At 41.5% G+C, this 14,569-nt stretch overlaps 1 protein-coding gene across 1 annotated transcript; it reads left to right on the top strand.

Annotated features, from left to right (window-relative positions):
- The first annotated feature begins 1,312 nt into the window (after positions 1–1,312).
- On the top strand, positions 1,313–14,485 carry LOC117425855 (WD repeat-containing protein on Y chromosome-like). Its single transcript, XM_058992160.1, has 21 exons — positions 1,313–2,203; positions 2,754–2,857; positions 4,059–4,063; positions 4,380–4,531; positions 4,954–5,057; positions 5,639–5,760; positions 6,887–6,960; positions 7,438–7,568; positions 7,832–7,899; positions 8,088–8,236; positions 8,540–8,677; positions 9,448–9,555; positions 10,178–10,405; positions 10,986–11,056; positions 11,439–11,686; positions 11,925–12,115; positions 12,302–12,469; positions 12,560–12,775; positions 13,056–13,211; positions 13,492–13,660; positions 13,955–14,485. The coding sequence occupies exons 1-21, from the start codon at positions 2,093–2,095 to the stop codon at positions 14,089–14,091; spliced, it is 2,850 nt and encodes a 949-aa protein (XP_058848143.1). The 5' UTR covers positions 1,313–2,092; the 3' UTR covers positions 14,092–14,485.
- The last annotated feature ends 84 nt before the right edge of the window (positions 14,486–14,569 follow it).

Below are 14,569 nucleotides of genomic sequence, written 5' to 3'. Positions count from 1 at the left end.
GAGAGGATAGTCTGTGACACTAGAAGTTTACTGGAAGGGTAAGATGTGTGATTATTACCAACCAATGATGTCACACTTCAAATGTCTACAAACCAGTGACATCATAATTAAAAAGGAACATTCTGTTCTACATCAATTCCATTTAAAGTGAGAAATTTGGACGGTCAGCATTCAGAGAAGACTACAAATTAACCTGAAAATAAAAATAACTTACAGGGCTCAAGCTGTAGCAATGGCAAATGTATCAGGGAAGGTCAGCAATGTGACCATGAAGGGAGCTAACAGGCAGGGCGCTGCGGTAGCATGGTAGGTTATTGGTATTTTTAATGGTAATATACTCACATATTCTTCTTATTGTATAAACATATTGGATTTTCTAATGTACATAAAGTATTTATTGTTGTATATTCCAGAAAAAGAATAAAACAAGAAAGTAAACCGTACTAGCTAAAGATTTAAGCGTTGAATGTTCTCATTTTCAATAGAATTATAATACATGGTACACAATAATTTCCCTATAAACGTCTGTGAGGTTGGTGATAAAACTGCTGACCTCAATTTTTAAAAACAACCTACCACCAATACATGAACACATGTATTGGCCTGCATGGAAGACTGGGAGAAATGTGTGAAAGAATAAAGCAAGCACTCTTAGAAAATAATAAACAACATCAATTTTGTAATAAATGACCTCAGCCACATGCCCTCCGTGGGATGTTAGGCAGTGTAGACTGATGGCCCTCAGAAAGCAAAAGCTCTTGAGTGATGAGGAAATTAACTCCTCACCCTCCAGAAAAGCCAAATGAATTTTCTAGTAATAATACATGTGCTCGAGCTAGCACTTGCGTGATTTATTTGTCAGCAGAAGCCCATGATAGAATCACAGCCTTATTATGCACAGTTAACTGTACATGATTTCTTATATTGTCCACTTTATAAAATATGAACACCTGTATTATTGTATAGTCTTCACCTATTTGTATTCAAATACATTATGTGTGACATTACCATCCTCAGCTCTATTCGGCCTTATCTGAAAGTCTTTGCATATGTGGCTTAAGAAGATAGGAATAGTTGCAAGTACAGTAACTTTATTTTTTATTTTTCTAACTATAGGGCAATCTCGGAGACTGATAAAACCAAGCAGCAGGTATAAAACATAGATAAACTCATAAAATCTCTAGCTCCCCTGAATACCCCAACAGCAATCCCAATCCCAACGAGCTGTTATTATTATTAATATGGGTTCAGTTGGAACAGCCCCTCAGTCCCTGTACAAAGAATGATGTTGCCTCCTCTGGGAGTACGCAGGGACCTGGTGGAATCCACACCTTGATCCATGTGGTGTCTGTTATCTTTACAAAAGGAGGACCTGGTGAAAAGTGATGGCAGTGTATGGAAAGCCAGGGGTGGGAAACCTCTGCACTTCCAACCCAGGTCTTCATTCCAGCCATGTCTTTGATTACCAAATTTAACCAACTGAACCTTTTAATTACACATATTAAACCTACAGTACATGGCCCATCAGGACGGGACTTGCCAAATCCTGTTTCTGCAGTATTGTGGAAAACAAGCTCAAGGTAGGTCTTCTTCATGCATTTTCTTTGGATTTCACGTTCCTAGGCCTCACCGGAGAGTGAAAATGCTGCTGATGGGAAGCAGTCCCAGCGTGTTGAGGATCAGATCAATGATGAGCATCTCCACAGAATCGAGCGCATGTTCCGCGAGGCAGATGTAGACGGGGGTGGAGGTGGGAATCCTCTCTTTCTCCCCTTTTTGTTTTATTCCATAAGGACGGGTATAGATTCCCAACTGGAGGGCAGAAAGGTCAGTGATACACAGTACAGGGGTGTGAATCGAAACACACACACACTTCCTGATTATTCTCCACCACACAATAAGATGAAAGGTTTTACAATCTTGCCCTGGAACCACGTTTAACACTTCCTAGTTTGTTGCCATTTGCTGTGGTATGTTAAGGGCTCTGCTGAGTTTTACACTGGTATAGTAATGGTAGCCTCGTGGTACTTTTCCTTTTGAAGGACTGCAAAGTAATTTTGAAGATACGTTTTTGTGCTCTGTAGGCTTGGATATGGAGGAGTTCCGAGAGGCCATGAAGAAGATCATGGGTGAGGTGGATGACGAGGACCTGGATATTATCTTCATGAAGGTGGACACCAACTGCGATGGCTCTGTGGACTGGGTGAGCACGGCACTCAGAAAAACCTCCTACTGCTGCAAGCAGTAGCAGGGAAATGACAGTGGGGCTCAGCGGCGCAATGGAAAATTGATTTCAAGGAGGAGAACATATTTGGGAATGTTAAACAAACTGAATTACTAACAGTGCTTGCTCTCTGATAAAGCAGACTGCAGAGAAGGCTGTGTAGAAGGATGTCATAAACAGTAGTTTGAGTTAGGCTAAGGTGAACATGAATCACGATTATGAGCCATTGTAGCTTTAACATGTCTTGGAAGATTACATCTAGTATTTATTTTCATGCTCTGGTCTGCTGTGAGTACTAGGATCTGTAATGCGTTTTAAAACAAGACAAGACAAGCAGTCTTCCGCAGCCTACGTAATGAACAAGATTAAATAGTCATCTACTTCCACAACATGTTCACGACTTAACTTAAAGCACCCAGAGCCATTGTAATAAGCACTGCTGAAAACATTACTAATACACTTTTTATAGTCACGCTGCATGAGTCCTTGGCTGAGTACTGTAACAACCCCTCTGTGTTTCTCCCTATAGGACGAGTATTTGAACTACATGCTGCTGGAGTACCGTGAGAAGGACTCTTTACATAGACAGAACCGGCCTCTCTTCTTCCCCAAGCCACTGAAGCTCATTCCAGTGTAAGGCATTCGTTGCTCTTTCAATTATCACTAATGTTGCCTTTTCTTAAAAAAAATAAAATAAAATCATAAACACTAGTCTAAATCGTGATCGCCCTCATTAGACATGTGGTACAGCCTAATCATGGGCTGTAAGCTAGCAGCTTGGAATGTGAGCTATCTGGGCTTGGCTGTTGAATGGGGGCCACTGGCATTCGGAGAACTTATTTAGTACTTGGTATGGATTGCAAAGTACAGCAGGCCCTGGACAAAAGCATAAATTATAAGCATAAAGAGAAACATGTAATGTAATGAGGGTGATCAAAATATTAAATACACAATAAAATGGTTTGTACAATATTCTGAACCAGCATGAAACTTTGCCTCAACAAAAAACAAACCCTGAACTGGGGGTCTGTAAATCAGAGTTGAAGTGTGCTAGAACTGCTGTTCTGTACAGAAACGAAGAAAGGCCCCTTTGTTTTGGAGCTTAGATGGGTGCTCTGTATGATGTAAATAATTAAGAAGCTGAATATTTAAATATGCAGGGTCTTGTTCCGCCTCTGTGAGGAGATCACAAAGGAATGACAAAGGATTTCCATACTCTGTGACCCAGATCTCCAGATCTGAAAGGATATGTCACACCCCTGGGACTGCAAGGAAATGTTAACCCCATTAGCACTGGAATCCCATGTGGAAAAACAATACAAGTTGCATATCCACAAAATGAATCTATGTTTGCATGCATGTATGTAAAAAACATTTTATATTAAGTAACTTATGCAGCATATGGTGAGAAAAAAGTGTATGATGTCATACTTTAAGCAGACAACCCTTAAAGATTAGGGGGTTAATAAACAAGGGTGAGGGTTGTCTTTCAGACTATGAGTCAGATGTCCAACGTGTGTGTGTGTGTGTGTGCTCTGACTGTGTGATATCAGTGTTGTCTGGATATCTAATATTCCCAGCTGAGGCTGTGATGAGTCAGCTTGCTGGTAATGCAGCACTCTCCCTGCCCCCCTCCACCCCAGGGACTGGTGATGATGATGATGATGATGATGTGTGCTCTAATCACTCACTAATGGGTCTCGTGGCTGCAAAGACAACACTGCGAAATCAAAAGCACACCAGATTGACAATCATAAGAAAATCAATGTTGCATACTGTTAGATATTTTATAGCTATTTTTCCCCCTGATAAACTGCCCCCTTTCATACTGAAGCACATGTAATGTACATGCAGCATTTCTTACATGTATTTGGGCCTGTACTCACAATGCTTAAATGTGTTTTTAAAAGGTTTGTACACGTGAAACATTTATTTTTAAAAGAAACAAACGACAGTCTAGAAAAGCATTGTGAATATGAAACATTTCTTAATCCACCAAAACGATCAATAATTAACTCACAATTAGTTGTCTCGCCATTGTCCACCCACTGATGGGGCCACAGCAGCCAATTATCATTTACACCAAAAACTGGGGGGAATGTAACCCCCGTGCCCACACCTCCCTCTGTGTCTCTGTGTTTGTGTGTGTGTCCAGGGTTCACTGGACACACCCGGCAGGCTGAGAAGAAGGAGGATAAGACAAGCTTACCCAAGGCCCTGACACAGCTAGGACGCTACATGTCCATCAGCCGGGACGGGTTCCTCAACTACTGGAGCGAGAGGTTCAAGCTAATCCGCACTGTCCACGTGAGCCCGCTTTCAGAAAACCAGTCTTTCTTTGTGTGGTGTGTTCTTTTGCAGTTGTAAGCTCTGTTCAGTGGACGTTTGTACTGTAATTTACACTTGACCCCAGAGGATAGCTTTATGACATCAGCACATTCCAATCAAGACTACCATGGACCAGGTATAAAATCACCCTTTGCTGCTGAAGCTGCGTGAGAGCAGTTAAAAGTTAATGTGAAACTTAAAACTGGTTAATGGTGGAGAAGTCATGAGAAATCCATAGCCAAAACCAGACCTGCGTTGGCTGTTGCTGCAGAATCGTAGGCTCCTATGATCTAACAGACCAAACAAATAATGTGTTTATGGAATACAATAGTTTAAAGCCTGTGTGCTCAACCTTTGAATACATACTGTGGTTTATTGGGAAAAAAATCTTCAATTTTCAGGTGAAACGAAAGCAAGCCCAGCAGATCTGGGTGACGGACATGGTCTGTATGCCCAATATGAACATGTTGGCAGTCTCCTCGACAGATAGGGATATAGGTGAGAAGTAGATACCAGGGCTGGAAATAAGACCCCAATTGCATAGCACCCATTCCAGGTTTTACTACAAGCTTGATTAGCCACAGTGTATAAGTAACAAGCTCAAGTGTGTCTTCTTAATCTCATAGTAAAACCAGAAATGGGTCAAACTGCTATGCAGTGGGAGTCATATTTCCATCCTTGGATACAACAAATAAAAAGCATGGGAAAAAAATCCAATCCAATGCTTATTCATGCTTTCTTTCCATTAGAATTTTTCGACATCAGTGCCAGTTTCCCTTACCGGGCTTGATAATTACATTATAGTAATGAACTACTGGTAGGTGACTAGAGCTACAATATTAGAAAAGATAGTACTGTATACACGGGTGATGAATAGTCGAACACCGAGATTTGCTTAATTGCTTCTAAAAAGACCAAAAATAATCTGCAATGTTATATAATCAGTAAAATACATGTAAGTCTTAAAAGCAGTCATGTGATTTTCTGTTGAATATTTTATATCTATAAAGTACTGAAATCTGTAATTTTTTTGAACGGTAAAAAAAAGTTGAGCTCTGTTAAACACTGTCCTGTCGTCTTTTTCAGGACGGATGGTAAAAAGGGAGTATTTAGTATTGGAGATGCAAGGGGGAACATAGTGGTCCTGACTTCCTTGGATGTAGTTCGCTACGGCCTGTTCAGCATGCCTGGCTTCTCCACCACGTCAGGTGAAAGCTTTGCTTAACCTATTGCTTTCTTCATACGCTTGGAAAACCATGAGATTAATCAAACTAAATTAAACTGACGCTGTTGACAAAGGGAGTAGGTTTATACTTAAAGGGAGTAGTTTTAGAATCCTGGTTGAGTGGTTATTTCAGATAAGTAGATTTTGCAACATGTTTGGAACGAGGCTGTGCAGCACTTAGCCCTGCACTTGCCATGCATCTTTTAAGTGGGCCTTGCAAATATTAAGTGTCTTGAGTCAATATACATCCCATATGCCTTCTGCTGCCCCAGGGTGGAAATACATTATAGCTGAGCTGTTCAGGGCCTGGCTGTCTCCACCCCTGTAATTGGGGAATCCTGTACAGTGAATTGGTTTGAAGCTGAGAAACTACAATGCAACTGTTTTAGGAAAAAGAAAAAAGAACTGCGAAAAGCAAATATGCTGTTTAATTACTGTTTACTCCAGTCTGGGGAATATCCCAGTGTTTCACCAAACATTTAATTTAAATCAACATTGCATGCTACTCAGTAAGACAACAATTAAACAGAATTATAATCGTCTGTCATTTTGTACGATTACCAGTAATACTGTATGCTATTAATGTTGGCCAGGTTAAGTCTTGAATTACATCATATGAAATGGCTTTTATAATACAGTACAGTCAATAATTACCAGGTAGGGTTCTGAGTGACAAAACATTTCTTAAAATAAAGAACAGGGTCTATTCATAAAGATTGAATTGAGGAGTTATTTCTTTTTTTTAACAGTTTAGATGAATAAAATATTGTATCATGAAACTATTTATTTAACTATGTATTTAGCTTTTAACAACAGACTCGAAAAAATTCATGATTCATACTTAAATGAATTAAAAAAAACTGTCTTTAAATTATTTACACATTAAAAGCGGAGTGCAGAGAGCCCACTGTTATTAGTAGAACGCACTATAAAGTTAGTGGCTTACATAGTTCATTCTAATAGCATTTTAACAAAGTGTTTCTTTAAATGGCATTGCTTTTCTTCCTCGAACAAATGCCACCTGGTGTCTAAAGGTTGTAATTACTTTTCAGTTTTATCTTTAAGCTGTGTGCTGCCCACTCATTTTGTTACTATCTTTTATTTTTAAGGTGGATCTTGCAGGATTCCAATACAATCTGTGTTCAAAAACACATCCAGCATTTACTGTTGTTACAAAGTGAATGTAAGTAAAGTCACTGTATGGTGCTGCAGCGTTTCTTGTTTTTCGGCGCACTGATCCCTGTCCCAGTTCTGCAATCATGTCAGCAAAATGACCTAGTATAAACTTCCTCAATTCAGAAAGCACAATAAAGCAGCGTTCGTTTCCTCTTCAGTGTAAAGTTATCCCACATTATTCAAATGATGTTCTGATCATTACAGAATATATCAGGGGCCATATTAATAGACCACAGAGTGCAGAACAGAACCAGGATAAGCTGGTATTAAGAACTTTTGTAGCAGCTGCTCATTTGTCTTGCAACACAAACGCATTGTTTCTATTTGCATGTGTGATTGCAAGCAGAAGCATACGGCAGGTGCTACCTTCTGTGTAGTTTTGCATATGTCTTGTGACTCGGGAATGTTGTGTATTTTTGTCAGCCCTGGGAATGCTGCCAGTCCTTACGCGTGTTATTTGTTTCTTTTTTTGAATCTTGAACAGTCTCTCCTCAATGACTGGTGTCGTAGGATCCAGTTCATCCCGGAGCTCAATGCTGTCATCACGTGCTCCGCCTGTGATCAGACTGCCATGGTCCTGACCACCCTGCCTCACGCCAACAAAAGCAGAATCCAGTAAGATACCACAGCTACCATTCACCTCATCTGTTTGATGCCAGAATATATTGCAATAATTAAAAGTGATGTCTTGAAAGAAGCAATGACTGTTGACTGCCTGAGAAATCTTTTGGGATTATGTTTAATTACTAAATTCAAAGTTATCCATCTGAATATCAGGTGATCTGTACATGTCCTGCGGGTCACAGTTTTTCTGATACTGCACTGCGGAAACCAATGTAGACCTTTTAAAACCACTGTCTGTATTCTTTGATTGGCAGAAACTCCACATTTTTTTTAAAAAAGGGGATCCTCTGCTTCGATTATACACCTGAATGGAATCTCATTGGTAAGTGTGGGACTGCATTCAGTGCATATAGAAAAGGCACCTTTGCATTTGCTTTAACAAAAAGGGGCCCTGCAAGAGCAGGAGTGGCTGCATGCAAATATAAGACAAAGATATACAAAGCGATTCTGAAGCTTTTCACACTGTAAACAGACATGCTGACTGTGTTTCCTGTGTCTCGTGTGCACCAGTGACAGGTGGGTTCGACAGAATTGTGAGGATGTGGAACCCCTATGTGACCAACACTGCCACCTCCCAAATGAAAGGGCACAACTCTGCAATCACTCACATTGTGGTCAATGGAAAAGCCAACAAGATCATCAGCATCTCAAAAGATAAAGTGCGTTCTGGCATTAGTAACTCCACACAACAACTCACATCTTCAAACACAATTTTTCTTCCCAGAAATTTACAGATGCTACCTGCTTGGTTATTTAAGAACCTCTTATTTGTTTTCCTAAACCAGTTGTACCAGTAGGTTGCCTACATATTGAAGGCGAGCACAAACTGGAAAATGCAATTTAATGTTGCTATAGGCCAAGGAAATACTGTGGGTCATAAAGCAGCACTATATATTTCATTTTTATTGAACTGACCCTTAGGCAGTTTTTGACAGCTTTTCCAACGGACATATGTCTTACAGAACCTGCGTGTGTGGGATCTGGATGATTGCACCTGTTTCCAGAACATCCACTCCAGAAACATGAATCTTGGGAGGTTCCCCATCTCCGACATCCACTACAACAAGGAGACCAATACACTGTCCCTCGCTACCTTCCTGGTAAGTTACTGTGTGATATGAGTGCTAGAAAGTGCTAGCTACACTGTAGACTTAAATTACAGAACACCTTCTAAGAGCCTTGTGATGAAAGGGAATCTTCCCATTGTAAATGCTCTGCCTAAAGAACTGGAACTTTGGTTAAAAGAACACCTTTTTTGTCAGCGATTCAAAATTGATACAGTACTGTTTTGTAACCTGATAACTCGTCATCATCAAAATCAAATTCAAATGGTTTAATCAATCTTTTCAAATACTGATTTTGTCAGTTTCTAGCTAGTTTATTATTATACTTTATTAACATAAGCTTGCCTATTGCTTTTCTCTTACCTATTCTGTTAATTTCATATGTTGATTGGCGTACGTCCTGACATAAGTAATAACCACATTTGTATTTATTGATTCATATTGTGATTGGCTTTGACATATTTTGTCCGGTGGTCAACTCTGTCTTAGAGAACACTTCACTAGCTTCTCGAGGGTTGTTCTCTTAGCCAGAGACTACTGTACCTATATTGCTTTCCATATTATCAAGTGTTGATCGCACTTAAAAATACCAATTAGCTTATTATAGAAGATGATCTTTGCCTAGGTAGGCTGCTAAATGCACAGAGCAGTATGCAACTTTACATCACAATAAATCCGATTTAAAAGCACCCTGTTGTTGGTCTTTAGATAACCCCAGCATGGCAGTGCCTATTGAAAGTATTGTATTTGCACACGCACTGAGAGCTGTTTAGTATATGACCTCAATAACTCCTGCATTTCTGTAGATTGGGGTTCTACAAGGCGCTATAGAAGATGCAGAAGCAAGTTTTAAGGGACTCACATCTCACGAGCAGCCGCTGTGTGCTGCTCTCTATAACAGCAACTTCAAAGAGGTAGGAAGGGAGGGCAGGACTCTCGAGTCCTTGACTGAGGCATTCTTTTTATTGTATTTGCATTCTGTCAAGTGAAACCTTCTCAAGTCCTTCTGTGCTGCGAGCAAGCTCTTATAGAGAAGTAGCTATGATCAGGAATCAACGTCTGGGGTTTGTTAAGCAACTTCAGAATCACCTAACTATGTCTTAATAGTTTTAGGCTTTGGATCATTTAATTCATCTACATTTAACATCTAATAAAGACACATTATTCTACATTAATTCATATTAAATCCTGAGCATGAATTCATCAGAATAACAGGTCAGACCCACTAGTTTCATAAGCCATTTTCAGAAAGGCGCAAACAGTAAACTGCATACAGCTTGTGTGTGGGCTTCCAGAAGTACTTTTTCACAAAGAAGCGTTCATGGTGGATGGACTTCCTCTGTCACACTGAAAACCTCTTTGTTTGCAAACAGTTAACTACAGGCCTGGGCCCAACAAACACCCACGTGGAAGAACATGACATGGCTGCTGTTTAAAAACTTGGATAGTCTAAAAGGTCACAGGAGGCTAAACTAGGCACGAATGAAATAAACAGCGAGCCAGTTTAATGACATATCGTACCTGCCCATTATTCAGGTGGTGAGCAGCTGTCACAACGGACTGGTGAGTGTCTGGGACATCCTGACTGGGGAGAAGGTCATGCAGTTCCTCACCTCCAGTGAGAAGGGGGTGGAGGTGACGGCCATGACTTTTGACGGGCCCAAAAGACGACTCATCACCGGAAGCATGGACGGCACCATCAAACTGTGGAACTTTAACAACGGAGCCTGTCTCTGGGAGCTGCCCAAGTTCAACAACACAGAGGTACAGTACAGGAGGCACGCTCAAAACTGCACAACTGCTCCTTCAGTCCAGTATTGCCATCAACCAAATTATTATACATTTCATTTCAAGTATCCTTCTGAATAGCTATTAGTTATTTGCACTAGTTTGTAAGTTCTGGGAAGAGACCTGTGGCCAGCAAATTTTCCCCTTAGTTTTTCCCTTAAGAGTTCCTTGAATTTAGGATGTTGCAGAAAGCAGTTTGACACATTTAAGTCAATACCCTAGTTAAGGGAAAATGAACCCTAAACTATTGTACTTAAACTTAAAGAGTACATAAGGACCTTTTTATTTTATTGTGTTACATGTTCCCATGTGTTGCTACAACTGTTTACGTAAGGTGTGTGTATTGTTTTAAATAATTTTTGTTACATTTTGACAACTTTTTTAAACTTTTAAATTGCTTTCCCTGCCTCAAGATGGCTTCACATGTACCCGCATGGACTTCTCAGAACTACATTTCCCACCATAGCATATATACCTGGGTGCAACTTGTTGTTGGTCTTCTTCATGAAACCTTTAAACCCATGGGCAGGTTTTGATGCGCATATGTTTTTCACAGGTAACTGGAATTCTGTACCTTAACCAGAGAATTGATGTTTCTGGCTGGAGCAAGTATGTCATGTGGTACCTGTGAGTATTATCATGTTCATAGAATCCATAGCCATGTGCAGGGCTGGCATGGTTAATTGATGAGAAGAGCAAGCCTTGAGCAGAGTGGTAATTCAATCAGGAACACTCTGCACTTATTGATTTCCCCCAATCAATAGCCAGATGGAAACCTTTTGGGAGCCTATGAAATAATGTGTAGAACTTACACAGCTACAGTCTAAATACAGTCTGGGGTCTTTTCTAGACTCAGTTTATAAAATAACTGGAGGGTTCTTAATATAATTTGCTAAAATGCACCATGTAGCCCCTAATTAAAAAAAAAAATAATCAAGTCCTTACTGCGGTAGACTACCTGAAAAAGAAATGAGACTGAGCCTTTATTGAACCTTTCTTCCCTGGTTAGAGATGCGAAGGAAGATGATGAGCTGGAGTACAGGCAGTGGAAACGCTACCACTCTGAGGATATCTTCTCTATGGACATGCACAGCAACAAGCTGCTAGTGACGGCCTCCTACAGCGGGGATATCATTGTGTGGAACATCGACTCTGGACAGGCTTTCTGCAGGTTCAACCCCTACCAGAGCCCCCAGCCACTCCTGCCTGTCCGGGTAGGCAAGGGGGTCAGGACTCACTCTGACATGTGCAATAGCAGTACGATAGGGGCAGGAGGGCTTTCATGTGGACATGTGATGTGTAGACAGGGGGGCGAGGAGGCTGCAAATGAGAATTGAACAATAACAGGGATCAAAAATACATCAAATAGGTTTAAAAGGAAACTGCAGCAACGTGCATCGCACTGGATGCAGCACCAGCAAGTGTCGAGCATAGTGACAGAATGATAATGTATTCTTTATCTTTGCATGGTATCCTTGTGTTTCCAAGGTGTAAGTGAGTGAAGAAGTTAAGCCCAAGCAGGACAAGTCCCCAGATCATGCAGAGGATGTTAATGAGCCCTGGGCCAACCTCAGGAAATCAAATTTGACAGACGGATCCTCATCCAGCACCCTCTCCAGCCAGCACAGTGCCCTCGCATTGGCACCCCTAGTCATGAAGAGTTCCAGCCTCGCTAACTCCAAGCAGGTAAGAACCAGCTGCATCAGGGACCACACTGCAGGACCTCTTAACATTAGGAAGCGTTTGCTATTGGACTGCAACTACAGGTCCATACCACCAGATAATAAACACCCCGGGGAGAACCTGTGTGCAGAAAGTGTGGGTCTTCTTTACACTAGTTGTCCCAATGCATGGATCTTCTTCGCATTGCAGGATATTTGGAGTGTTTTGAATGAAAATAGTTTAGGTGTGGACGGCAAGGTGGAGGAAGAAACGAGCGCCAAAAGAGAACCGAAAAAAGCCTGTCTGGGGAGGAAGAAGAAGAGGGAAGAGGAGAGAATTGAAGAGAAGCTGGAGAAACCCAGACTGGCTGTGGAGAAGGTGAGAGATGAAGCAGTCTTTCGATATCCGAGCCGCAGGGTGTCTGTGCAGTAGGGCAACACTGCGACTCTCCCGTGTCTCCACCCGCAGGTTTTCTTCCTTCGCACGCGGGAACGCAGTCCTGACACCGCGATCCTGCTCTCCAGCGCTGCCGACGGCTACATCTATGCTTGGTCTATCAGCCACCAGGGGGGGCTACTGGGCAAATTCTGCGCAGTGAACACAGAAGAGACGTCTGTCAGCACCATGGCCACCGACGAGAAGAGTCAGATCCTGTTGACTGGGGATACCAACGGGTACATCAGGGTATGGTTTACTAGTATAAGAGTCTGATCCCAGAGGAAACACATCACAGCATGTCTGCATTCAGCATGCTTCTGACAAACCGCCAAACCGTGATTGAGGTGCAATTATAAAGTAAAACAGAATGTTTTGGTTAACTGTTTGGTTTTCATGTATTTAATAAACCAAGATGATTGCACATTGATCACTTCATTCCCGATTCTGCTTACAGCTTTTGCCATATAACGCTGGCATAATATGGGTTCCAGCTGCTGCATTGTTTAACGTCTGCTCGTCTGTTTAGATTTGGGAAATTGAAAATTACTGTTATCGTACAAAAGAAGAAAAGAGGCCTGCGTCAAGCGATGGAGTGAACAAGGGCCTAAGACTGCCAGACCTCATCCCAGAGTACTGCAGAATGCAGGGGCCGAAGAGCGATGATATTGAGGCAGAAAAAGAGGTAACACATGCACTGCCCCATGTTGCTATTAGCAAGTTGTTAGTCATCCAAGAAATTGAATGAGAAAGCTACATAGGTCTACTCTTCACATGAAAGCTAGAAAGCCGGTAAGTTAATACAATGACATCATTGCATCACCTTTTTTTCCTCTTACTGATGCTCGACTCGCTTAGCTATTGAAGGCAATGTTTCCAAAACATACTTGTTCATGAATGATACTGTCACCTGCAATGTGTGATTGATGTTGTTGTTGGGGTTACAGCATGTATGTGACTTTTAGGTACAGGATGGATGGACCACCTCTCCAGTCCCACCCACACTGCTGAGCTCCTGGAGGTGTCATTTGCAGCGTATAGTCCACGTCGAGTATGTGGACAGGTTTCAGTTGATCGTCACGGCTAGTTTAGACTGCAATGTCCGTCTTTGGAGCATTGCAGGCAAATACATAGGTAATCATGCAATAAAGAAACCTAATTTCTGCTGTATATTGGTAGTGTACAAGGGGAAGCAGTTAGACAGATAGGATAGAATAGATACAGCAAATTGAAGGTATTTTTTGCCCCAGACGCAGACGCTGTTTCTAGATATGAATAATGTTTTATTTTGGTTTTTTTTTAAAGCAAATTAGGATGAACCAATTTGGGCAATATATTTTGTTCTTATTCAGAACCTCACAGTATGTCTGGTTACCATCAGGCCCACATGGAAGGGCTTATCCTAAACGACTCTCCTTTCCCTTTAAGGTACATTTGGCCAGGCTCTATGGCAGGTGCGGGTCCAGCCAGGCCTTCTCACCCAGCTGCCTGCTGATTTAAAGACAGTCGCCTCCTGCCAAACCCTGAAGGTGCTGAATGAGGGCACTCGCCCCCACTGGGCGTAAGTGAACCCTGCAGATAATACAGCTTCAACTCCTGCACCCATTGAGGCACAGGCAGCTAACATTGTGTGCTGGACTCACTAAGCATTTACTTATGTGTGCAAAAAGTCTAATGTTATATTTCTAAACCAATATGTTAATATAGGACTTTCTACATTCATCTTTCTTTTAATATACTAACTCAGCTGATAATGTTTTGCTGAAGATGTGCCAAGAAGATCCTGGAGACGCTGAGCCATCAGAAGCAGCAGCACTCCCAGACCATCCATTTTATGAAGGGCTCAATGCCCCAGGATGCCAGTTCCAAGCTGCAGGAGATTTTGCAGAACAACCCCGTCATTGCCAACTACACCAACAATAAGATCAACATCACCTGGAAAAAGTGGGAAGTGAAGGGAGCGGAGGTAAAACACAGCTTAACACTTCTGTGATCAGCAAATCCAACAATACACCTGGTTTAGTAACTGCAACAACAACAAAA

This window comes from Acipenser ruthenus, chromosome 18 (assembly GCF_902713425.1).
Source record: "Acipenser ruthenus chromosome 18, fAciRut3.2 maternal haplotype, whole genome shotgun sequence".
Classification (NCBI taxonomy): Eukaryota; Metazoa; Chordata; class Actinopteri; order Acipenseriformes; family Acipenseridae; genus Acipenser; species Acipenser ruthenus.
This window is presented reverse-complemented; position numbering and strand designations above follow the sequence as displayed.